Below are 27,503 nucleotides of genomic sequence, written 5' to 3'. Positions count from 1 at the left end.
TCTCTCTCTCTCTCTCTCTCTCTCTCCCTCTCTCTTTCATTAAAGTACAATTATATCGCCACACACCAGAGACTGCTGTTGAGAAATTGAAAATAGGAGACTCCAGGCTCTTACTACTTAGGAGCCTTTTTCTGATGCTTTTATTCCAAGAAAGTTCAGGGTTCAAAATAGGAAGAGGGAAGTAATGACAAACGCAAGAGTCGTTTTCTTCACTTTCACCAGATGTGCTCAGAAGACACAGGAAGTCGTAAAGCATGATGGCAGCTGTTTACATACTATCTCTAAATGAGCTAAGCCAAGGAAGGAAACATCTTACCTGTGGCATTTCTTTCAGGGCAAAAAAAAAAAATGTTCTAAAGGATAATGTTGAAAAGTCTATATAGTATTCTGGGTATACATTACATCATTCCTTCCCTTCATCTTCCCCTCCAATGCCTTCCATGACTCAAGTCCTTGCTCTCTCTCTCAAACTCACAGCCTTTTAAAATGTGTCATTGTCGCATATATTATACATGCAAGGATACATAAATAGAACCTGCTGTGTCCTTTAGACTTACTTGTGTGTATTTGATTTCCAGGTATGTAATAAATAGCATTTAGTATTAGATAACAATTAGAAGCTTTATACATGAGATGATTAATTTTCAATCTCAGCAGTCATCCTTAATTGCCTATAGTCCTTTGTCCAGAGTTGGGGCCACACTAGATTTCCCCTTTCCACAATAGCATTCCTACTTGTGTTATCATTCCTCAGATCTTACTTGGGCATCCTAATTCTTGACTCATTTCTTTCAATCTGTCAGAAACACTCTCATAGCAGATTTGTTTGTTTGTTTGTTTGTTTTGCTGCTTACATCTTTCCCCCACTGTTCCATGATGCACTGGAAGCTTTAGTTGTGTTGCAGATGTATTGTATACCATGCTGGGTGCCCCACAATCAGTTGTCACCTGAATTTTTACCAGTTATAATCTTCTCTAAAGATCTCTGCTGCAAGAGGACTGCCTTGTATGGCCTCAGTGGGAGAGGATGCTCTTAATCCTGTGGAAACTTGATGCCCCAGGGAAGAGGGATCTGGTAGGGATGAGGTGGGGGTGAGTGGTCAGGGGGAAAGCACCTTCTGAGAGGAAGGGTAGGGTGGGGAGTAGAACTCCTGGTGGAGGGACTGGGTTAATATCTGTGGGTATAAGGATGAATATTTAGAATGAATTTAAAAATTATGCTAGTTGAGTAAAATGATGGATATGGGTTCTCCTCCAAGTTCCGTGACCTTATTGACCCCAGTTTGCTAAGTTTCAATTTCCATGCCTGATTTTTCTTCCTGCTGAGCAGGCCTTAAGTAGAGTTAGTTAGGCAGCTGTTGGTTACCAGCAACATACAAAAGCAACTGTAGAACATTTAGAGCTCTACTGTCACGCGGGTCACTGTTATGGTTTGAAGACTCTACACATGGATATGACTATTACTTATTTCCCTCCTTTAGCAGCTTGCACAGTACATTCTGGCTCTGTGAAATCTAGTATTCAGTGAGGAGACTTTCAGGTCCAACTCAAATCATCCAACTCCTATGTCCAAAGTATACATTTGTTTTAGTAATAGTTCCTTACTTCCGGTCTCTGGGGAGGCAGCCAAGTGTAACCATAATATACTGCATTACCTTGGATATCTCTTGGATTCCTATGATCAAAAACTTGAAAGATGGTTTCTAATGCCTAGTAACTCATATTTTTTTATAGATTGTCTACAGCTCTTTAAATGAACATTTTCAGCTCAGGTGACTTTGGCCACAGATCAAACACAAAGTTTTCAAAAGAAGAAAATGGCTAAGAAATTATTAAAAAAATGTTCATCATCAGTCCAATGGTTAGGGAAATGCGAGTCAAAACTTGAAGTTTTCACTTTATCTGAATCAGAACGTCAAAGTTCAACAAAACAACTGACACCAGTGCTGAGGAGGAAACATGGCAAAGGAAAACATCATCATTATTGGTTGAATTGCAAACTAGAGCAGCCATTCTGGAAATCAGTATGTATCCTCAAAAAGTTTACTGTAACTCTACCACATGACCCAACTATATCACCCCTTTATATAGGCACAAAGGACTTTACATCTTGCTTCAGGAGCATTCATTGCCCTCATGTATACAATAGCTAAGAAATATAAACAACATTAATGTTCTTCAATTGATGAATAAATAATGAAAATGTGGTGCATATATACAAAAGAATACTACGCAACTGTAAAGAAAACTGAAATCGAACTTGGGTGCTAACTCTGATTTCAGTCCCACAACCCCCAGAGGAGGCTCCACTCCCAGGCACTCTGGCATGCCCAGGATTTTAGGATCAGGGGTGAGTAGAACACAACATCTGTTCCAACACCACTGGGAGTAACTGGGACTAGCAGGACCCAGGGACGAAGGAACCCCATTTGACCAATGACTTGGATTCCTTCTTGTCTGCTCTGGTTTACCTTGGGCGCAAAATTGGCAACCAGTCCCATAACATAATGAGGAGGCTCCACTTCCAGGTACTCTAGCACACCAAAGATCACAGGATCACAGGATTACAGGAGCCCAGGAACCCAGGAGCTTGGTCACACCAGGATCTCAGCATCTCAGAGGCAGCTTGACTCCCAGGAACTCTGACATACACAGAATCTCAGGATCACAGAGACAGCTGGACTCTGAGGAGTTCTGACTCAACCAGGATTACAGGAAGAACAGGCTCCAGTCAGATATAGCGAGGACAGGTATTACTAGAAATAACCATGGCAGGTGGCAAGCATAAGAATATAAGCAACAGAAACCAAGGTTACCAATTTCCCTTAAAAACATTGATGCAAAAATACTCAATTCTTGCCAACAGAATCCAAGAACACATCAAAATGATCATTCACCACAATCAAGTAGGCTTCATCCCAGGGATGCAGGGATAGTTCAATATATGGAAATCCATCAATGTAATCCACTACATAAACAAACTCAAAGAAAAAAGCCACATGATCATTTCACTAGATGCTGAAAAAGCATTTGACAAAATTCAGCATACATTCATGTTAAGTCTTGGAAAGATCAAGAATTCAAGGCCCATATCTAAACATAGTGAAAAAAAATACAACAAACCAGTAGCCAACATCAAAATGAATGGAGAGAAACTTGAAGCAATCCCACATCAAACTGAATGCAGAAAAACTTGAAGCAATCCCACTAAAATCAGGGACTAGACAAGGCTGCCCACTCTCTCCCTATCTATTCAATATAATACTTGAAATTCTACCTAAGACACTTAGACAACAAAAGGAGGTCAAAGGGATACAAATTGCAAAGGAAGAAGTCAAAATATCACTATTTGCAGAAGATATGATAATATAATTAAGTGACCCCCAAAAATTCCACCAGAGAACTCCTATCTGATAAACAATTTCAGCAAAGTATCTGGATATAAAATTAACTCAAACATATGAGTAGTCTTCCTCTACTCAAAGGATAAACAGGCTGAGAAAAAAATTAGGAAACAACACCCTTTACAATAGTCACAAATAATATTATATACCTTGATGTGATTTTAACCAAGCAAGTGAAAGATCTGTATAAGAATTTCAAGTCTCTGAAGAAAGAAATTGAAGAATATCTCAGAAAATGGAAAGATCTCCCATGTTAATGGATTAGAAGGATTAGTATAGTAAAAATGGTCATCTTGCCAAAAGCAATCTAAAGATTCATTGCAATCCCCATCAAAATGACAAATCAATTCTTCATAGAGTTAGAAAGAGCAATTTGAAAATTCATTTGAAATAACAAAAAACCCAGGATATCAAAAACTATTCTCAACAATAAAAGAACTTCTGGGGAAATCACTATCCCTGACCTCAAGCTGTATTACAGAGCAATAGTGATAAAGTGAATGGTATTGGCACAGAGACAGGCAGGAAGATAAATGGAATAAAATTGAAGGCCCAGAAATGAACCCATACACCTATGGTCACTTGATCTTTGACAAAGGAGCTAAAAACCATCCAGTGGAAAAAAGACAGCACTTTCAACAAATAGTGCTGGTTCAACTGGTGGTTAGCATGTAGAAAAATGCAAATCGACCTATTCTTATCTCCTTGTACAAAGATCAAGTCTAAGTGGATCAAGGACCTCCACATAAAACCAGATAAATTGAAACTTATAGAGGATGAAGTAAGGAAGAGTCTTGAAAACATGGGCTCAGGGGAAAAACTCCTGAACAGAACACCAGTGGTTTATGCTGTAACATCAAGAATCTACAAATGGGACCTCATAAAATCACAAAGCTTCTGTAAGGAAGGCAAAGGACACTTTCAATAGGACAAAAAGACAACCAACAGATTGGGAAAAGAACTTTATCAATCCTACATCCCACAGATGGCAATATCCAATCTATACAAAGAACTCAAGAAGTTAGACTCCAGAGAACCAAATAACCCTATTAAAAATGGGTTACAGAGTTAAACAAAGAATTTTCAACTGAGGACTATTGAATGGCTCAGAAGCACCTAAAGAAATGTTCAACATCTTTAGTCATCAGGGAAATACAAGTCAAAACAACCCTGAGATTCTACTTTATACCAGTCAGAATGGCTAAGATCAAAAACTCAAGTGACAGCAGATGCTGGCAAGGATGTAGAGAAAGAGGAACACTCCTCCATTGCTGGTAGGATTGTAAGCTTGTACAACCCCTCTGGAAATCAGTTTGGTGGTTCCTCAGAAAATTGGACATAGTACTACCCAAGCACCCAGCAATATCACTCCTGGGCATATACCCAGAAGATGCTCCAACATGTAATAAGGACATATTCTGCACTATGTTCATAGCAGCCTTATTTATAATAGCCAGAAGCTGGAAAGGACCCAGATGCCCTTCAACAGAGGAATGGATACAGAAAATATAGTACATTTACATAATGGAATACTACTCAGCTATTAAAAATGATGAAATCATGAAATTCTTAGGCAAATGGATAGACCTAGAAAATATCATTCTGAGTGAGGTAACCCATTTGCAAAAGAACATGAATGGTATGCACTCACTGATAAGTGGATATTAGCCCAAAAGCTCCAAATAACCAGGAAGTTCATAGACCACATGAAGCTCAATAAGAAGGAAGGCCAAAGTGTGGGTGCTTCAGTCCTTCTTAGAAGGAGAACAAAATAGTCACAGGAGCAAATATGGAGATAAAGTATAGAGCAGAGACTAAAGGAAAGACCACCCAGAGACTGTCCCACCTTGGGATTCATTCCATATACAGTTACCAAACTCAGATTATTGTGAAAGCCAAGAAATGCATGCTGAAAGGAGCCTGATTTGGCTATCTCCTGAGAGTCCCTGCCAGAGCTTTACAAATACAGAGGCAAATGTTAGCAGCCAACCATTGGACTGAGCACGGGGTCCCTGATAGAGGAATTAGAGAAAGGACTGAAGGAGTTGAAGGGGTTTGCAACCCCATAAGAAGAACAACCATATCAACCAACCAGACCCCTCAGAACTCCCCGGGACTAAGCCATCAACAAAGGAGTACAAATGGCTCCAGCTACATATGTAGCCAAGGACAGCCATGTCATGCATCAATGGGAGGAGAGGTTCTTGGTCCTATGAAGGCTCAATTGATGCCCCAGTGTAGGGGAATTGAGGGTAGGGAGGTGGGGGTGAGTAGGTGGGTAGAGGCACACTCTCATAGAAGCAGGGGGAGGGAGGATGTGATAGGTTATTTCTGTGATAGAGGGAAACCAGTAAAAGAGATAACATTTGAAATGTAAATAAAGAAAAATCCAATGTAAAAAAAAATCTGAAATCAAGATATTTGGAGGCAAATGGATAGACCTAGAAAAGATTATATTGAATAAAGTATCCCTGTCCTGGTAGGAAAAACTCTGCATATTCTCTCTCATTTGTGGTTCCTGTCTTCAATTTGTCAGATGTTAGTATGTAACCTAAAGTGACTGGAGAAACCAGGAAAGGAAAAAAAGTGATTATGGGTATGAAGGATGAAGTAAAAGGGATGAAACTTTTACTGGGGACAGGTCAACACAGAAAAATAGGAAAAAGGAGAGAAAAATATCTGTGAGGATATTTAGAAAAGTCATGAATAATTATTATTAATATATGTAAAATTATATGATGTATATAGTTATGTATGTAGAGATATATTTTACATAACGTATGTATGTATCTATATATATATCATATATACATGCACATATATATATTATAATGGAATTCTGAAAACCATATTCTTATTAGTTATTTTGAATGGATCTTTTTTCTACTGTTAGCTTTTTATTTTATCCAAGTTGACATTCTCTCTGCTTCAGGAAATCTTCAGTCATTTCCATTTTAACATATGTTTTATTTATGCCACTCAATCTCTCTTTACATTACAGCATTCAGTAGAAAGCTACACATCTATACTGAAAAGCCAATTTGAAGAACTTTACTTCATATTAATGCATTTCTTCTTGAAACTCAACACTTATTTCTACAGTATTCATGAGCTACCTGTAAATCTAGTATAATCATTATACTTCAAGTTTGTACTTTTTACTCCTTAGAGAATGGTTCTCATACAAGCTCTTTCACATTCTTGATGTGGGAATAATAACTGTGATTAATTATACATTTATAAAGTTATTCTATTCTAGAACAATAAAATATCATATTTGAAATTTTCATATCCATTAAATAGTTCTTGAAACAGTGTGATTATTATAGTAATTATCCAATTCAAAAATGTATATAAGGGCAAAATTATATATATATATATATATATATATATATATATCCATGTTGAAATATACAGTCAAACCTAGGGTGAGTGTATTCATCAGTTTGTCATTTGAAACAAATGTTCTAAAATTGCAGTTTCTAACATGAAAGCATATATTACAATATCTTTAAAATTAGTCCTTTTTTGGATGCAGTGGATATAGCAATTGTTAAAGCAACTAAAATGTTAATTTCATTTCATTTTTGCAGATGTCATTTTCCTTTACAACCTTCATAAAAGAATGTAATTTACCAAGAGGGACAGAATAATTTTTTTTATACTCAGGGCACACTGAAGAATATTAATTTATTTAGTTATTGATTTAGGAAATATTTACTCACAGCTAATATGTGTCCTAAAAATTTTTTTCAGAGAAAGAAGCATCTCAGCCAGACATGACGGTATGCTCCTGTGTTCACAGCATGTAGGAAGTAGGGACAGAAGAATTGGGAGTTTAGGACCATCCTCAGTTACAGATTGGGTTTGAAGCTAGCAACACGATATCCCATCACATTAATAAAAAGATAGTTCTCACAATGCCTGACAAGCTGATGCTGAAATGATCCCAACACACTGAAAAGTACTCAGATAGACAGATGTGATAGGGTATATGTATATTTCCAGCGTTTTGGAAGCAAAAGCACAGGGGCTGGAGAAGTTGAAGGCCACCCAAGGACACATGATGGGACTCTATCTCAAATTGCTATTTTAAAACCACTGGAAATTTTTCTTTAAAAAAAAAAGTACAAGTCTCTGAATAATGAGAGCATTTGCAACATGCCTTTAGAAGAGAGGAGAGACAAACAAACAGTGCGTGCTGATAATGCAGTCTCTTTGGCCCAATAATTTACTCATCACGCCAACCACGTGTAAATTGGATGTCCTAATTTAATGACACCAGATGTGTGAATATATAAAATGATTTCCTTAATGGTTTTAGGAGTTACAAAAATGATGCCTGCTAAGATCTCCTATACCGTGCTTAACATATGTATTCATCTATAGATGGTATAATAGTATTTATACAAAGTTTCAATTGCGTATTTCTTCTAATTGTAATATACACTGTGAGCTCTATATAAGAAACTATGCCTATGTTTGCCATTTCTCCAAATGTATTATTATAAGTTCATGAAATGCTATAGCTGACTGTATAGAATAGACACTGCTTACCATGAAAATTGAATTTTCCAAGTACCGGCTTACAAATGATTTGGCTAACACCTAGTCACCGAGAACGTCAGGTTGAAGTCAACACTGTTTATAGGGAAAGGCTCTGTGAGGGGAAGTGTGTGAGACAAACTGGGAAAAAACAAAATTCTCATCAGACACATCACATCTGTAAGATCAGCACATCCTGGCTTCTGCTGATTACACAGCCACGGAAAGCGACTGCAAGCAACGCACTGGACCTTCCAAATCCTGTCTGTCTGCCATTGAAGCACATAGCATTTTACCCTTGAATGTGCCCTTGTGGCCTGAGACTCTCTCACAGCCAAACCATGCTGGATCAATACAGATGCTATACTTGAACTGGATGGAAGAGTCTATGGCAGTTTATTAAGTCTATGTTTAGATAACTTTCCAGTGAAATTTATATCAGAGTTTATGTAAGATTTTTAGTCTGTTACTAATAAGGTTGTTCACATGATACTCTTTATAACTCCGTGACTTATTCATTCATCATCTCTGTGAACTTAAGCATCTGTTAGGGCCTTCATCTCCACAGTTACTAAATGAAGAGCCTAGTACATCACTGGGTCTCTTAAGACTTAAATAGATTAGCATATGTAAAAAAAAATCAACTTTGAGAACTAAGAGGAAAATAAAGTGTGGTTATTATCTAAATTTGTTATCTAAAAATTTTCAGGGTAAAATTAAAGTGCATAATTAAATAATATTTATAGTAGTACGTGGCACTTTTGCCAATGTAAATGTCTAAGATTCATGTCAAATTGAATAAATAGGTTCTAGGCTTGTTAAACCAGCAAAGGCATAATGTCAAGCTTCACTAAAGTGACAGAGAATATGACCCTCAGAGCAGTGTGGAGAGGGTTTTGTTAAAATTTTCAGTCCATTCCATGATAAATCTGCTCTCCAAATTCCAAATTCAGAGATAAATGTCTTGTTGAAAATAAGGTAATACACAAGATAATTTAATTTCGATTTTGGAATGTAGGTTTTTTTTTTATTAGACTGAATAAACTTATAGTAGTTTTGCTTTGTACCAAAAAAATTATGGCTATGAGAAGACAGACAAATAAGATAAAAACTTACCTGTCCATTAAATTCCACAAATACATATATTACAAAAGTTATTTATAACTTAAATGCCATCATTAATCATTCTTTAGAAATTATAGTTCACTCAGTCTTTCCTCTGAAAAATAAAATATACAAACTTTTCCACATGCATTAAACTACTGAGGTACCTTAGGATAAAAGTTCAGATCATGTATTGAGATAACTTTAGGCCTGAAGCATCTAACTCTCTCACCATATGGCTTTGTAAATAAGTTTATCAGATGGTTCTTAAAAATCTACCCCAAGTCTAACAGCACAGAAACACAAAAAACATTTATTTTTCCTCATAAGCCTGTAATTTTGTCAATGTGCACAAAATGGCCAGTGTCTGCTCCTTGACATATCACCTTTGGTTCTGGACTCAGGGCTGAAGAGTCCACACTCCGAAGACCATATGCTCAACTAGCAAATAGTTGTCTGGATGCTCAGCTGGAGCCTAGACTCACCCATGCATTGCATAGTTCTCTACCTAGGGGCTTGCACTCTGTCCTGTCATGCTGGTTAGTCTTTAGAAGCAACCAAAGGAGTCAACGGGACTCACTATCCACTTTTATGATCTGCCTGGGTAGTCACATACAATCATTTCTACTATAGTCCTAAATATACCACATTAAAGAAAGGATTATAGAAAAATCCTTGGTAAGGATGTCCGCACATTTCACAACAGTGGAGTATGACAAATATAACTGAGCTAGTTTTGGAAAATGCAGTACTTAATACCATTTATCTGATCAGTTTTTTTTTTTTCATACCACATTTAAAATCTTTACATCCCTTCCTGAGATATGTAATAACTGTTTCTTTTTTCATGTTCTATTTGTGCTATAATATCAAAATGCCATAGTATGGATGACTTAAATAAGAAAAATTTTCTCAGAGTTCAGGAAGCCAGCTGATAATTTTAGGTGCTAGAATATATGGTGTCTGGTCTGACTATGTTAAATGTCTGCACATGGGTATCTTCTTAGTCTCTCCTCTCATAAGTGAGTAGGCAGCTCTGGTCCCATTACTCCTTAGGGCACTAAGCCCATCAGTGAGGACACAATACTTACAACTTCATTACCACAAGAAGCCTCCATCTCTAAATGCTACCACAGTAGCTGTTTAGGCTTCCACATAAGAATTTACAGAAGATACTGATCTTTGGACCGTAGCATCTATTTTAAGCAACGAGAAAACATGCATCCAAAAAAATGTTCCTGGTATTGAAAACAGTTGTAAAATAAAGAAACATATACATATACATATATATATATATATATATGAAAAAAGAAACAAAACAAAACAAATACCAAAAACAAACAAACAAACAAACAAAACAACAAAATCCTGTATGCCACCAAATTTAAAAACCAAAAAGAAATGGATAGTTTTCTCAATAGACACCATTTAACAAAGTTAAATCAAGATCAGATAAGCAATTTAAATAAACACATATGAAAAGGGGGCAATCATTAAAATCTCTCTCTCCAAAAAAAAGATGAAGAAGCCAAAGGCATGTGATTTTAGCACAGACATCTACCAGATTTTCAAAGAAAACTTAATGCCAATTCCTCTCAAATTATTCCACAAAATAAAAACAGAAGAAACTTTATCCAATTCAGTTTATGAGACCACAGTTGCTCTGCTATCCCAACCATATAAAAACCCCCAAAAAAGAGAGTTAGAGACCATTTTCCCTTATGAGCATAGTTGCAAAGATAGTCAATAAAATACTTTGGAAGAAGAAGAAGGAGGAAGAGGAAAAGGAGGAGAGGAGGAGGAGGAGGAGGAAGAGGAGGAGGAGGAGCAGGAGGAGGAGGAGGAGGAGGAGGAGGAGGAGAACAACAACAGCAAGGGCAACAGCAAGAACGAGAAGAAACATAACTCAAGACTAGGCATTTGAAGACTAAATACTTTATTTTTGTAATTAATTTCTATTATAACAACCAAACACATTGTATATAATGTGCTTATTAATGGCAACTAATCTAACTAAGTTAGTATCTGTTTCTATGACAGACCTGCTTTGTCTTGTAAGTTTTAAATCAAAATAATATTAAGGAAAAACTCAGTATATGATTTCAGTATATAGTTCATATTCTCTTTTTAATCTAACTGTTGGGTTCAGGGTAGAAACTGAGAAAACCCACTTTACAGACAGAAGCTTAAAAATGAAACCTTTATTTTGTGAGCACTCAGAGTCAGCCAGCTCAGATTTACCTCACTTTCAAAGGATCGTAATACAAAGCAAGTGGGAACTTGTGGGAGAGCACATTGTTATTCAATTGTATTTTGACATTATGGATTAAGCAAGGGAGTACCCTTTGGAGACTGGGCAATATGCAGGGTTCCTGGCCTCAAGATCATTAATTCATTCTCCTAGATATTTGGTCTAGAATTCAGAGTGATAAAGGGACAGTAGAATGGGTCAGTTGCATTAGTTAATTAGGGTATAATAGGGAATTAGTTATATATTTTCATAACTTATGCACCTTGGTTTAGATAGCAGCAATTTCTATATTCCCTACCAGTTAACAGATCATTAAGAAAACAGTCAAGAGAACTGGGATGGGTGTTCATGAACTTGTTTGACCCTACAAGATGGAGAAGTTCTCGAGATGGCTGGACTCAGACAACTGTTTATAATCGAAGCTCTTCAGCTACATGGGAGTCTCCAGCTCCCCTAGGGCCTGGGGCCTTAAATTTCGTTGCTCTCTATGATTAAATGGAATCTGAAAATGAGATGTTAGTACTTAGAATAATTTTCTTTTGCCTATTCACAACAAATTTTAAAATTGCATCACTGCCTGGCATACTGAGGGGTTTTTTACTTCAGTTATGTATATAAAGACTTAAGCCAAGAAGTTAACAAAATGAGTCCTGGGTTGCTTTGCTTAGACCTTCCTCCTCTATGGTCCCTCAACAATATTCCTGAGTCTAGTCTTTTTTTCTTATAATCCTGTGCCTAGAAGGCTGTGGCTTTATAATATCTACTCTGTAGTTTTCCTCTGCAACTGGAATCTCTGGCCAAGTGAGAGACACAGAATATCTTAGTTTCTTTTGTTGTTGTTGTAAGGAAAAATATATATATATATATACATATATATAGATACATATATATGTGTATCTATATATAATTATATGGCAAATGTAACTTATAGAAGGAAGGATTGATTCTGACTCAGAGTTCAAGTACAAGTCTATTATGGTATGGATGCCACAGCAGCAAAGGTAAGAGGCAGCTGAGTTCAATGTGCCCATGGAAGCCGGAATCAGGAAAAGTTAAAGCTGGAAGCAGGAAAATATAAATGCTAGTTAGTGCTCAGCTTGTACAGACAGGGAAATTTTTATAGTCTCAGCATTAGGAATTCTTATATCTACTCCCAAATATTATGAACAAGGTTGTGCTGAATATCGGTCTGTGGCCTGGTGTGTGTGACCACATGTGCAGTTTATTCAGATAGGTGAATTGGGGATAGGTAGTGAAGAAGAGAGTAACATTCTATGTGTTAATAGTTAATAATACCTCAAATAGTATTAGCCTTCTACATTGTTCACTGATGAGTGATATATAACCTGATAAAAGTGTCAGGTTATCTGGCTAACTGGGCCACAGGCACCTGGGGATCTTTTTATCTCCTACCCTCATCTTGTCATAGAATGTTAAGAGATGTGCAGTATTGTGTCCAGGTTTATGGGGTCCTAGGGGTTCATCTCAGGTTCTCATGATTTTATAAGAATACTAACCTCTGAGCTATCTCCATAACCCATAACACCATAACAGAGTGTTTGTGTATGAGTGTGTGTGTGTGTGTGTGTGTGAGCATGCACGCATGTGTGTGTGTTTGTATTTTTCTTACCTACTGTTTGTGAAGAAACAACTGTATATTTACTCTTAATATTTTTATTTGACTTTGACTCTTTAGTATTATTTTCTGTCTTCTCTATTTCTATGCTATTGCAATTCACTTTTCACAGCTGCACAGCAGGCTTGAGGTAAGCTACATGGTACTGCCTTTGGTATTTCTGAACTTTTTTCATGAAGGTATTATAGGAAATGATGTACAGCACATATTTTACTGCTAAGTCATTCAATTTTATATAAGCTTACAAAGTAATTTAGTATCAGTCCCTATCACAAAATGCATTTTAAAATTCCATCAAATGGTGAGAACTTGCACAGCCTGATATGCCATCTAGGATTTCTAGGGGCCTTTTGTCTTCTAGCTCTTTTAAAAGCCATTGATATCAATGCATACAGCCTAGCTAATGTAATTTTAAAACGAAGTGTACATAGAGCAGATTGTGCATTTCTTGAGGTTTTTTTCTACTAGCAGAGGCATCATTTTAGCATGTGTGCTTGTCTATATGTGACTGAGTGCTGTGTACTGCAAATTCTTGACTTTATTGTTTTGAAAACAGTGACATTTCAAATGTTTAAATTTGTACTTACTTATTTTTTAACTATTTTATTTACTTACATTCTAGACTTTGACCCCACCCCTTCCTGGTCCCCACTCCCACAGTTTCTTATTCTATTCCCCCTCCCCTTTGCCTCTGAGAGAGTGCTCCTGTCCCCCAGCATTCCCCTTTCCTGGGGCCTCAAGTCTCTACAGGATTAGGCCTATCCTCTACCACTGAAGCCAGACAAAGCAGTCCTCTTTTAAATAGTAGCCAAGGGCCATGGACCAACCCATGTATGCTCCCTGGTTGGTGGTTCAGTCTCTGGGAGCCCCCAGGGGTACACCTAATTGAGACTGCTGATCTCCTTATGGGGTCTTTCACCCCTTTAAGTCCTTCAGTCTGTTCCCTAATTCCTCCATAAAGGTCCCTGGCTTCAGTCCAATAGTTGGGAGTAAGTATCTGCATCTTTCACAACTGCTGATAGAGCCTTTCAGAGGGCAACCGTGCTAGGCTCCGATATGTAAGCGCATCATACCTTCAGTAATAGTGTCAGGCCTTGATTACTCCTTCCCCACTACACCCCATGAGATGGAGCCCAAGTTGGGCTGGTCACTGGACCACCTTTCCTTCAGTATCTTTTCCATTTTTGTCCTTGCAGTTCTTTTAGACCAGAGCAATTCTGGATCAGAAATTTTGACAGTGGCTTTGTAACCAAGTCCTTCCACTTGACGCCCTATCTACTGGAGATGATCTTTTCAAGTTCCCTCTCCTTACTGTCAGGCATTTCAGCTAAGGTCACCCCTATCAAGTGCTGGGAGTCTCTCACATTCCAAGCCTCTGGAACTCTCCAGAGGCTGACCCCACCCCTGACGTTCGAAAGCTGCAAGTTTCTATTCATTCTACTGGCTCTCTGGACTTCTGTTTCACCCCTGCATACCTGATCCTGCTCCTTTCTTCCTCCCACTCCCTTCTCCTACCCAGGTTCCTGTCTCCTTTTGCCTCCGGTGATTATTTTGTTCCCCCTTCTAATTGAGTTTTAAGCATCCTTACTTAGGCCTTCCTTCTTGTGAATCTTTGTACTGTCAGTGAGTTGTATCCTGGATATTCTGCCTTTTTTTTTGCTAATATCTACTTATCAGTGAGCAACTGCCTGATTGATTTCCAGAGTATTTGTACCAGTACCCATCTCCTTTTGGGTCTAGGTTACTTTACTCAGGATGATATTTTCTAGTTCCATCCATTTGTCCGAAAAATTCATGATGTCCTCGTTTTTAATAGCTTAATAGTATTTCATTGTGTAAATGAAACTTTCTGTATCCATTCTTCAGTTTAAGGACATCTGGGTAGTTTCTAGCTTCTGGCTATTACAAATAAGGCTTCTATGAACGTAGTAGAGCACCTGTCCTTGTGCTATGGTGGGGCATCTTTTGGGTATATGCTCAAGAGTGGTGTACCTAGGTCTTCAGGTAGAAGAACTATTTCCAATTTTCTGAGCAACTGCCAGATTAATTTCCAGAGTAATTGTACCAGATTGCAGTCCCACCAGCAATGGAGGAGTGTTGCTTTCTGAACAACCTTGCTAACATGTGCTTTAACTTGAGTTTTTTGATCTTAACCATTCTGATTATGTAAGATGAAATCTCAGGGTGGTTTTGATTTGCATTTCCTTGATAACAAAAATTGTTGGACATTTATTGCTTTATAATTTATTTTTTGTTGGATATTTTATGTCCTTACATTTCAATTGTTATCCCCTTTCCTCGTTTCACCTCTGATACCCTCCTATCCCATCCCCACTCCCTATGCCTCTATGAGGGTGCTCCCTCTCCCATCCACCCACTCCCACCTCACCACCCTGACATTCCCTTACAATGGGGAATGGGGCCTTCACATGACCAAGGGCCTCTCTTCTATTGATGCCAGACAATGTCATCCTCGGCTACATATGCGGCTGGAGTCATATGTGTAGTGTTTGGTTAGTGGCTTAGTCCCTGGGAGCTCTGGGGGATCTGCTTGGTTGATATTGTTGTTTTTCCTATGGGGTTGCAGCTCGTTCAGTCCCTCCCCTAACTCTGCCATTGTAGGTCCCTCTGCTCAGTCCAATGGTTGGCTGTGAGCATCTGCCTCAGTATTTGTCAGGCTCAGAAAGAGTTCTTTAAATCCTTGTCTGCCATTCGACATTCTTCTGTTGAGAATTCTCTGTTTAGCTCTGTTTCCCATTTTTAATTGGTCTATTTGGGTTTTGGGAGGTTAACTTCTTGAGTTCTTTATATATTTTGGATAGTAGCCTACTATCAGATGTAGGGTTATGAAAGATACTTTTTTCCCAATCTGTAGGTTGCCATTTTGTCCTTTGCCTTACAGAAGCTTTTCAGTTTTATGAAGTTCCATTTATCACCTGTTGATCTTAGAACCTGGACCATTGGTGTTCAGTTCAGGAAAATTTCCAGTATGCCAATGAGTTCAAGGCTTTTTCTCACTTCCTCTTCTATTAGATTCAGTATATCTGATTTTATGTTGAGGCCCTTGATCCACTTGCCTGTATGCATGTCTCTGTATCATGTGTGTGCATGGTAATTGTAGATTCCAAAACAATGCATTAGATCATCTTGGAACTGGAGTTTCTAATGGTTGAGAACCACTACATAGGATATGGAACCCAGGTCCCCTGGAAGAAAATCCAGTACTCTTAACTACTGAGCCAGCTCTTCTGTCCATTATGATTTTTAATGGAAACTACACTGCACTTCACTGACTATTTTTGTATTAGTGATGACTCCATCACTATACCCACACTATTCTTAGCAGTTAACCACACTGGATGCTCTTCTGGAGGCTCTGGATTTGGTTTGCTGCAACTACATATCAGTTTACAATGATCTGTAAGTCCAATCTGACATTCACTTCTAGCACTCATGGGCACTGCAAACACATAGTGCACAGATTTACCTGCAGGCAGAACACCATATGGATAAAAAAAAAATGGCTAAAATTTAATGAGAAATAAATACCTAAGATATAAGTAACCATGTTAAGTAAAATAACCATTCCAATTAAAGGTCAAAGATCATTTGATTGTATTTAAAAGAATCATGTGAATAAATCAACAGGCGTAAGACCAAAAATGTGCTAGCAACAAGAAACAAACTTTAAAGCTGAAAACATAAAAGGTCGAGAAATTGGAGTTGATGTATTATAGTCAGCTCTCATAGTTTTCACCCTTACATTAGTTGTACCTCAGTAAAGTGGTAAGTGATGTGATGCATGTAAATCACAATAAGAACTCTAAAACCTTTGCATCAATGAAAGCCAACACTGTGTAGATGTTCAACAAACTGGGGAAGAATATAAATGCTAATCAGGTATTTCAGAGGTTTTGCACTGTTAAACTTTACCTACAATGCACAATATAATATATACTTCAGACTGTACACAGAGCCTGAATCAAGTGTATCATATGTTTACATAATCATTAAAATGTGTAAAATATACTTCCTCACTTTTGTCTGTACTGAATCACACAGGTCAGATACGGGCACACAGTAACCATTTTCTGTTTTCTGCTGTACAAAGCACAGCCCTACAATCATACTAGGTGTTTCGAAATGCAACTACAGTGACTTGGGAGAAAATTTGAGGTAGCAGAAATCAGAGGCATGCATCCCTGAGATTAATGCATCAAGGCATAGATTTAAAAACCAGATTCATATGATTCTGGATGGAAGCTACAGTGGGTACAATCATTGAATGCAGTGAAGATTTAAACTGTAGGTCCATTTCTAAATAACTTCTTCCCTAAAAGAGAAGTAAAAGAACAGAAACAACCACATCAGAAAACATTAACATTCCAACAATATTTCATACAGGATTGACATATGCTGGAAGATATTCATACCTGTGCTGCAGGCAATCGTCAAGCTGTTTTGCTTATTTTGTTCATTGGAAGCAAGAAATGCACATCTTATAAACAGGGAAATAGGATGAGATAGGAAAAGTCAAAAAATATTTATAAGAAAGCAGTTACAAAGTTCTCAAGGTATGGATGCTGCTGTTTCATTTCAAGCAGAGCTACAAAGTTTAAACCACTAGCTGGTTACAGACCATTCCTTCTGTTTCTATAATCACAGTAATCTTACAGCAAGTACAATGAATTTACTATTTGTTATCTCATTCAATTTAATATATATATATATATATATATATATATATATATACTAAAAAGAGTAGATACCATCAAGATGTTACTCATCTGTCTTGTCAAACTAAATGAACCTTCAGTTCAGAAATATGATAACACAATTTTAATCATTTATGACACAATCTGAAGATATGCAGTCTATGTGATACCAATGTATGCTATGCAGGGAAAGGTAAGTGCTCTTAATACCAGAATTATTTGTATACACACACATATACATGTATGTAAATAATATAAACATACACTTCAAATGGTAAACAGGGAAATATACATGTATTGAGATAAACATAATTTCAAGTGGAAATTTTTCTTCTATTATCTTATTTTTGTTCTATTTAGAATCCTACTTTGTTTTATTTTATTTTATTTTACTTTTTATTTTGAGACAGGGTCTCATTATGCCAGCTTGCCATTGCTATGTCACCAAACATAATTTTGTACTTCTGATCCTCTTATCCACATGTCTCAAGTGCTGACTGTTCTTCCAGAGGTCCTGAGTTCAAATCTCAGCAAACACCTGATGGCTCACAACCATATGTAATGAGATCTGATGCCCCTTCTGACATGTCTGAAAACAGTAACAAATAAATCTAAAAAAAAGAAAAAGAAAGAAAGAAAAGAAAAGAAAAAAGAAAGAAAGAAAAGAAAAAAGAAAGGAGCATTTCCAACCCAGAGAAAGGCTAACAGCAGAATAATTTGTTAAACAGAAACTAGGGATTTCATAGAAATTAAAGAAGTCCTTCAATATTCTCCCATCTATGTACCAAAAGTTCTTTGAAGGCCTAATAATACTTCGTAGTCTTTTAGGCGCAGGAGATGAACTTTAGCAGATGAAACAGACAGAACTCTCTGCTTGATAAAGCACACAATCTAGTGGGAGATGGTTTTTAAAACTAAATGTGTGGAATGTCAGATGTTGTTAAATCATTTAAAGGCAGGAAAACAAGAGGAAAGCAGTGTGGCTTTCTATGACCTAGTAACTCAGGATTACAGTTTTGAAGAAGAATCCAGGAGGCCCTCAATTAGAGGGTGACATTTAAAGAAGCCAGACAACAAAAAGAGTGAGCATAAAGGTATCAGGCGGAAAAGACACTTTGGTCAGAACAACTTTGTGTAAGGATTTTAGAAGGAGACTGGAACATTAGCCATACACCTAGAAGAGGCTTGTCATGTTAATTTTAATTAAGAAAATAAATAAAAGATAATAAGGCCTTACCAGATATAAGGTAAGTTAAAACCAGGCTACTTTTATATAGTAAACAATATTTGTAAAATTTGAATGGATGATAAATATTGTAAAACAACATTGATCCCTGTGCCTTTAAAATAATATCTAAATGTTTAAAATAATGTTTTCAAATGCAAACACCCCAATTATATATGCATTTGTGTATAAATTGACTTTTTTTATTAGATTTTAAGTTTTTAATTGATTAAGAAATTATTTAACTTCTAAGTAAAGTCAACTTTAAAAATCATTTTAAAATTGTTAAACATTTATTTTATACTAAATTATTTTAAAATTTATAATTAAGCAAATATTTGAGTTAATGAGCATCATCTGAGTTTTTAAGACAATGCAATAGATCAAGTTTAGAAGTCATGTACTTTTTAAAGAATATTTTAATTATGAAAATGTCAGCAAATTAATTATATATTATTTGTACACTGTCAGGTACCCTTAATTGGTTACCTTCGTAGCACTAATGTGTTAGCATGTCAAAGAAGAGACTTTTGCTGGCGTGTTCTTCCTGTTGAAAGTGATACTGATATATGGGATGAGTGTGTGTGTGTGTGTGTGTGTGTGTGTGTGTGTTCACACTGAATATAAGTCCTCACTCATGTCAGCCAGGTAAGCATGAACATTGCCGACACTGAGTATCTATCATTTGTTTCTTCACTTTTTACTTCAACACAAGGTTTTTCTAAGCTTTCCAGCTTGGCCTTGAACTACTTCTGTAGTCTAGGTAGGCCTTGAATTTTCAGTTCTCTTGCTTTAACCTCCTCAGTAGTTGTGATTAGAAACCTGCTCTAGCAGGCCTAGCTAAATGCTGACTCCTTAATGGTAAGTTTGCCGTGTGGAATTAATAACTCTCTTACTGTGAATTACTCACTTATATGCCAAAAATATTATAAAGCTAAAACTTCAAAAACTGTATAGTTCTATCCTAGACAATAGGATATTTGAGCACTACCATAGTTGTTAAGGATGAACCTTAGGCAAAATCTAACTCCTAAAATTACTTGAAGATGGAAGTAAAAATTAATTGAGATATGTTTTTGAGTAGTGAGACTTAATGCTATTTAACACTATCACCTAAAAATGTACAAACTCATCTCCGTTTTGGCCAAGTATGGGTATCCTCACATACATAATCCAGTGTTGTGTGTAGCTATGAAAAGGATTGTGTACACATTGCATGAGTATGTATACCCTCCAAGTTACCTTAGCTAAATTTCTAAAATGATAGATGTTCTAATAATTGAATAATTACATAGTTAATTTTATTTATCAATATTAGCATTTATATTGACTTTGCTGTGCATGTGTAAAATTGAATTCTGAGATGCAAAGTGTTTGACTTAAAACATGGACAAAACTCTAGTGATAATAGCTAAAAAGAAATTGCTTTTTTCCTGTTTACACAGCTTGCAGACCAGGATTCTATAAAGCATTTGCTGGGAACACAAAATGTTCCAAATGCCCACCACACAGCTCAACCTACGTGGAAGCAACTTCAGTCTGTCACTGTGAAAAGGGTTACTTCCGGGCAGAAAAAGACCCACCTTCTATGGCGTGTACTAGTAAGTCTACATGCTTTGTATTTGAAAATTCTGGTTTGAGTCACCCTGTTCTTTGTGTTTTAAATTCTAAAAATATAAAAGTAAATGTGTAAACTTCTGCACTGGCAAAGTGTCTTGGATGATATGGAGCAATCCCCTTCATCAGAGTTCCTGTTCAAACAGTTGCTAAGAATGTGAAATCTTTCCTTTCTCAAACATATATAGATTCTTCCTATGCAAATACCATCCATATTGTGAGGCAGTGAAAGCTTCCCCAACTAAACTCTGCTTTGAAGAAATTAAAAACTTGTATATAAAACCCCCATTCTTTCCTTTTAACCGGTTTTAGGCATATTGGAGAAATATTGAATTCATCACTGGAGGGAGAATCCAGAAGAATTGTAATCGAGGTTTTGTAACTGACTTGCAGACGAGCATAGTTTTCCTTGAAACCTGACTTTAAAGGAAAGTTCCTTTGAATTTGTACACAGTTCTCTCTCTCTCTGTCTCTCTGTCTCTCTGTCTCTCTGTCTCTCTGTCTCTCTGTCTCTCTCTGTCTCTCTCTCTCTCTCTTCTTTCTCTCTCTCATACACATACACACACAGAGTATGATATTCAAATTAAAATAAATGTGAAGGTAATTTGAATGAATGTCCACAGAAATTTAATGATTTGTTGCTTTCTATTACTTAAGAATATTGTAGTATCTATACCTTTTTAAAAGTAAAAATATTAATATCTCACTAAGATAGGCAGACATACAATATTAACTTTTAGGGTTAAATTCTTTAAATTCATAAACAAGCTATAATAGATAACAATGTGCCCATTTGGGTGATTAATAGGTGCTGAAATGTTAAATTGATAGTTATATAATTCATAGGAACAATGATTAAATGTTTCAATTTTATTTTCCCTGAGTCTAAAGTGTCCCCTTTTTAACACTTCACTATATTTCATCCTTTGAGAATTTCACACATAAATTTAATAAAATATTATCATGTTCCCCAATGGCACTATCCTCCTTCCAACTATCCCTATATGCCCAACATATCACCCTCTTATGTATTTTCTTTCCTCTTCCTTGATTTTCCTTCCTTCCTTCTCTCGTTATTTTTTTTTTTAAATAACCTACAATGTTCCATCAGTGTTGCCAACATGTGTTTGGGTTAGGCCCCATCTCTAAAACACTGGACAATTACCAGTGGCCACCAGCTCAATGAGGAACTAGTCTTATTTGGTGCCATGGTGTTTATGATTTTGCCAGTTTTGTAAGTACCTTGGGTCAACTCTTATTTATCTTCTCTTCAGAATTTTGATATAATATATTCAAGTTTTATCATTAAAATGCCTCCTGTCTGTTTGTTCTGTCCAATCATGTAAATACATTTAAAAGCATCCTTATTTGGTTACGGCTATGATTCTCTTTGCATCACCTCTTTATTTCATTTAGATTTATGATACCTACCCTACTGTGTTTAATTAGCCTTCTACTACCTTACATACCTATATCAATGAAAGAAAGAAAGAAAGAAAGAAAGAAAGAAAGAAAGAAAGAAAGAAAGAAAGAAAGAAAGAAAGAGGGCTGGAGAGATGGTTCAGCGGTTAAGAGCACTGACTGCTCTTCCTGAGGTCCTGAGTTCAAATCCCAGCAACCACATGGTGGCTCACAGCCATCTGTAATGAGATCTGATCTACTCTTCTGGTATGTCTGAAGACAGCTACAGTGTACTTATATATATAAAATAAATAAATAAATAAATCTTTTTAAAAAAGAAAGAAAGAAGAAAAGAAAGAAAAGAAAAAACTTCACCAAAGATCCTCATTCCCATTTGCATTAGAAGCATCTTTGCCCTGTCCTTCACTTCATTTCATTCTGTTGCACACACATTCTTGAGACTATCTGTGACATGTCCTACTTTTCATACTTGTGTCTGGCAGACGCCATGACCAAAAATTTCTCAAGAACGGGAAAGATTTATTTCAACTTCTTAGGTGCAGTCAATCATTAAGGGAATTCAAGGCAGAAACACAAACAGTATTATGAAGCAGATACTATGGAGTGACGTTGTTAGCTGGCTTTCTCCCCTGACCATACATACCTATCGTTCTTATATATTCCAGGACCACTTGCCCAGGGAATGTCATCATCCACCATAGGCTGGACCTTTCATTCCTTAATCAGCAATCAAAATAATCCCCCGTAGACGTGCTCAAAGAACAAGGTGATCTAGGCAATTCTTCAAGCTAGGTGTTCCTCTGGAGTAGCTGTAGGCTATAACAAGTTGAGAAAGTTAGCTAGGGAATGACTTTAGTATGAAAGATTGTGATCTCTTTTTCACCCTCTTCCTAACCTATCTTATATTGTAACCCTGATGTTTCCCTTCTTCCTCTGTTAGATGTTGGCTTTCTTTACAGTGTTTATCTGCCTTTTCAGTATATTCATTCTTAGTCTCTTCCACAGTTCCAATTGTCATCTGTAAGTAGATGTGTTGATAACTTTGTATATTCCGACTCTGCATCCTGAGAAGCAAAGTCTTTTCGCCTGGGATTAAGAATTCTGTTCACCTGCCCGCCCCTCTCATTGTAGACAGCATGCTGACTTTGCAAACTCCCTGAGCTTCAAAGATGTTGAATTTATTCCCTTCGGAACAGGACTTCCACCATTTGAAGCATTCTCTCTGTTAGCCTTCTTATGCCTGTGTACATTCCACTTTGCAGGATCAAATATCAGCGCTTCGGATGGTTATTTTCTGACCAGAATTTCAAAAATGACGCCTGACCCGCTTAATCTTTTTGTCAACATATTATATGTTTTATGCACTATATCATTGAAAAATCTTTACTTTATTTCTGTACCTACTTCATTATTGAATGTCATTTCATCACACCAGAGGGGCCATGGGACCTTTAATGCTTTTTGCAGACTACAACCTCACCTCTCAGAATAGTACCTGGCATACAGAAGGGCCTTAATATTTGATGAACAGAGAAACTAATCAGTTCAAGCTTAACCTGCCAGATCCAGTTTTATTACTCTCAACCTTGACTTGCTCATCTATCCTTGTTCTGTTTTCTTTAGCTTGATGAATCTTCATTTATCCATGCTTTCAAGACAGGCATACTAATTGTACTTCAAGCCAAGAACATCTAAGGTCAACACTCACTTGTCTCTCTGCCTCCAACTTTACCTATATCAAGGTCTTTGCAACCGTCCTAATATCCACTTACACCAAAAACATCCTTGCCAATTGAGACATACATTATTAAATTAATTTATTGCAATTCTTTTCAATCAACCGTAAGTCAAAAGATAGTAAGAATAACCCAGTGAAACAGGATGTGCTTTGCCTGATAGCTTAATATAGTTCATACATTCTAAATTTTATTTCTCAGGTGACTCATTAATGTAAGCTCTCTACTTCCCAAGGGGCCCTGTGGAGGATACTCCACATTGTCAGATCTTGATGATTAGGGCCATTTCTGACAGAGTTCAGAGAATAGAAGAATAACTGTCTGGGACTTTCCCACTGAGTTTTGTATAACTACATAATAAAATACGCGTTTCTTTTAAAAAAAAAAATTGTGGTGAATGCGCAATTTGGTCTTCATATGGGTCCCCTGACAAATTGCCAAAAGCTGTCTGGGACACTTATTCCCTGCCATTGGATCCTCTTCCCTGGTTGGGTCTCAATGGGAGAGGATATTAGAGTCCTGCTGGGACCAGATGTCCCAGTGTGGGATAGTCTGGTACAATTGGAAAGAGGGATTTGTAAGGGTAGGACTGGGAAAGGAGGGCGCTGTGATTGGGATGTAAACTGAATATAAATAAATACATAAATAAATAAATATTTATTGAACGGGACAAAATAGACATTTGAAATATTTAATACAAAGAGTAGTGTAAGATCAGAAGAACAATATAAATCTTATGATCCCAGCACTTTCACTTTGCTTTTTCTCATGATTTTACATCATCAAGAATTTGCTTTCTTAGAGCAACTGAACAGGTGTTGCAAGATTTATGCATTTAGAGATCATTTACCTTGCCTGCTTAGGAAAGGTTCCAATCAAATGCAAATCACATGCATGCCTACCTCGACCACACACCAGGAAAGACACTGTGTTGTGATTATCTGAACATATAATCAAATACCCTGCTAGTAAAACAGTTTCTGGGAACTTCATTCTTAATACACAGGAAAATACCATGCCTTTCTATTTGATATACAAAGACAGTGATTGGGAAGGAAGCATAAAACTTCAATTTACATTTGCTCTAAAACTAACACCGTGAAGCATGGCTTCGTTATTTCTGGAAGAATTGGCCACTTCAGAGTCATTATTCTCTCGTTCTTCTTTTGAGCAGAATAATGCTGCTTGCCGGGCAGCGGGCAGCGGGCAGAGGGCAGCGGGCAGCGGGTGGGTTCTTTCCTTTCTGCTCCTCTGACCATGACCTACGCTTCCTGGATGAGCACAGAAGGCCCATCAATTAGATCCCTCTGCTCTGCTCGCTTCCTCCTCCTTTCTACAGCTCCTTTTCACGTTTATTTTTTAGTACCCATTTTCCAAAACTCAGGTTCTGTATGAAAGATATCATTCTGGTGGTTTTTTTTTTTTTTTTTTTTTTTTTTTTGAGGCAGGGTTTCTCTGTGTAGCCCTCGCTGTCCTGGAACTCACTCTGTAGACCAGGCTGGCCTTGAACTCAGAAATCTGCCTGCTTCTGCCTCCCAAGTGCTGGGATTAAAGGCATGTGCCACCACCGCCTGGCCATTCTTGTGTCTTGATTGTTCACAAACCTAAACAAAAGCACAAAAGCCAAGCTGATGGTTTAGGTGACCCTCTGTAAACACAATGTAGCAAAGCCTGAAAGGAAGAAGGCATAAAATTAGTTTTTATTACCTCTAGCAGGCTAAATTGTGCTCTGTATTGCTTTGTTATAGAAAGCATCTCTAAATATTTGCTGCTCATATTGAAATATTCTATTTTCAAAAATTAAAGTGACCCTATGTTAAAGAATAGACACCTGCATGTAATGAATCTAAGCTTCACCATTATAGACCACAAATACAAGATGCCATTTGAGTTTCATGGATTAGTCTAACCACAATCACTTTAATATATAACTCAGGAGAGTTTCTTTCTTTAAATTTTTTTGGGAAAGCTATCTTTATTGGAAGAATTATTACGAGAGTCTTCTGATGTTGAAGAATCAGTAAATTCTTGTTACTACTGTGTCTTTCCCTGGCCTCTTCAATGGGACTTCGAGAAAAAAACAAGACCCATTAAATGTTATCAATTTTTACATAGGAAACTAATCCAAACGCACCTGTAGTTTCAAAGAAAACATCCATAATTATACTGCAAAGTTATGTGTTTCCAGGAAGGCTAACTAAGATGTTTGAATCTCCTCGCTATTGTTTTGCTTTGTTCAGACAAATCATGACAGCTTAATCCATACTTCCCTTTCTAATGGATGTTATTTTGAAGTGTTTGAGTCAAGTAAGGAAAGGACTTCATGTATGTGTACATTTTTTCACAGTAGTAGGTTAATTGTTTAACACCAAAGCCCTAACAATAATAGCTCATTTCCTAGTTTATGTTTTTCCATTTATTCTTGACGTGAGAAGCTATAATACATTTCTGTAATTCATTTTTGGAGCATTACCATTGATTCCATGAAATACATCATGTTAAGCACTAAGGACAGTCTTTAGATTTAGGTGCTTTTTTAATGCATATACAAGAGGTACAGAAGTGGCCAGTTCTGCTCCTGGGAGAGCAGAGCTGTACAAAGGGCATAACATTTAAACCTGAGTAGAATTTTCTGTAATGCAGAAAGTAAAAGTCATATACACTGAATATACAAAGATTTTGTTGTGTAACACTATGCCTGGGGAGGCGTCAACAAGCTTCTCTTCACCTCAGATAAGGGAGTGCTGATAGGCCCATAGTAAGTGTGCCTGCATACACTGAACTCCAACTTGAACCAGTGCATGTTATTGAGGTTACTTCGAGAAGTTTGTGAGACAGGTAGTAAAAGGAACAGTGATTAAATCAAAAACAGATGGTAGAGGTAAAGTCCACGCTAGCACAGGTAACAACACATGAACACCGGAAACCCAGAGCTAACTACCTAACACATAGGTAGTGCGACGGGTCAGAGCTTCTCTTCTAAGCAGCTCATGTTGTCAGAGACATTTTCCAGCCTGCTCCCTGGTATGTGACTCTCCAGCAGTCCTTACTCTGTATATAATTTGAAAGAGAAAGGGGTCTAGGATACCTTGTCATTTTAGAGACTTCCTGAAGTTTCTTGGTTGTTTACTTTCTGAGTTAGTCGGGAACCCTCCTAAGAATGTATTGAGTCTTAAAAATTGTTGAATGAAAAATATCCTAGACCAATAAGTAATAGCAACAATAAGTAATGAAAGATTAAAGAATGGACCATGGCCAGGTTGAAAAAAAAGTACTTGTAGATAAAGATGAGAATCTTGGAGTTTATTCCACAAATGAATGGTATTTGGTCTTTTTTATTTGTTTTACTTTAAAACTTTAAAAGTAACATAATTCTAATATAAGGAAATTCTTAATTAATGTTTCATTCTTCAAGCATAGTACCATAAAAATATTGATTGATACCCATTCTTCATTTTAGAATATTAAAGATGAAGGGGAAATTTTGTATATATGAATAATGCAAAAAACTGAACAATGCTGACCTCCAAGAATTATTTACATTAATAGTTTACATTTAATTGTTCTTCAGAATATTAATTAATCAACTTTTATAAGAGGAATCACTTGTCAAGAAACTACCATTGATTGCTGATATTTGTGTTTAAAAAATTTCATGTTAACAGTAATTTGGAAAAAATAACTGAAAAAAATTTTTCTAACACTTTGTTGCCAAACACTTTAAAGTATGCATATATAGATATTTAAGAATATGTAAGGGAAGGCAAGCACAGTGGCGTTCGAGTGGGTGGGTAGGTGGGGGTGCACACTCACAGAAGATGTGCGAGTGGGTGGGTAGGTGGGGGTGC

The 27,503-nt window shown here is 36.9% G+C and overlaps 1 protein-coding gene across 2 annotated transcripts in view; it reads left to right on the top strand.

Moving 5' to 3' along the window:
• Epha6 (EPH receptor A6) overlaps positions 1 to 27,503 on the top strand; it is a 922,972-nt gene that overhangs the window by 364,075 nt on the left and 531,394 nt on the right. For both annotated transcript variants that reach the window (XM_031364192.1, XM_031364193.1), the window contains one exon: positions 20,326 to 20,481. In XM_031364192.1, coding sequence (XP_031220052.1) covers positions 20,326 to 20,481 — 156 coding nt within the window. The remainder of the gene's footprint in view (positions 1 to 20,325; positions 20,482 to 27,503) is intronic.

The sequence above is a fragment of the Mastomys coucha genome, unplaced genomic scaffold (assembly GCF_008632895.1).
Source record: "Mastomys coucha isolate ucsf_1 unplaced genomic scaffold, UCSF_Mcou_1 pScaffold12, whole genome shotgun sequence".
In the NCBI taxonomy this organism is placed as follows: Eukaryota; Metazoa; Chordata; class Mammalia; order Rodentia; family Muridae; genus Mastomys; species Mastomys coucha.
This window is presented reverse-complemented; position numbering and strand designations above follow the sequence as displayed.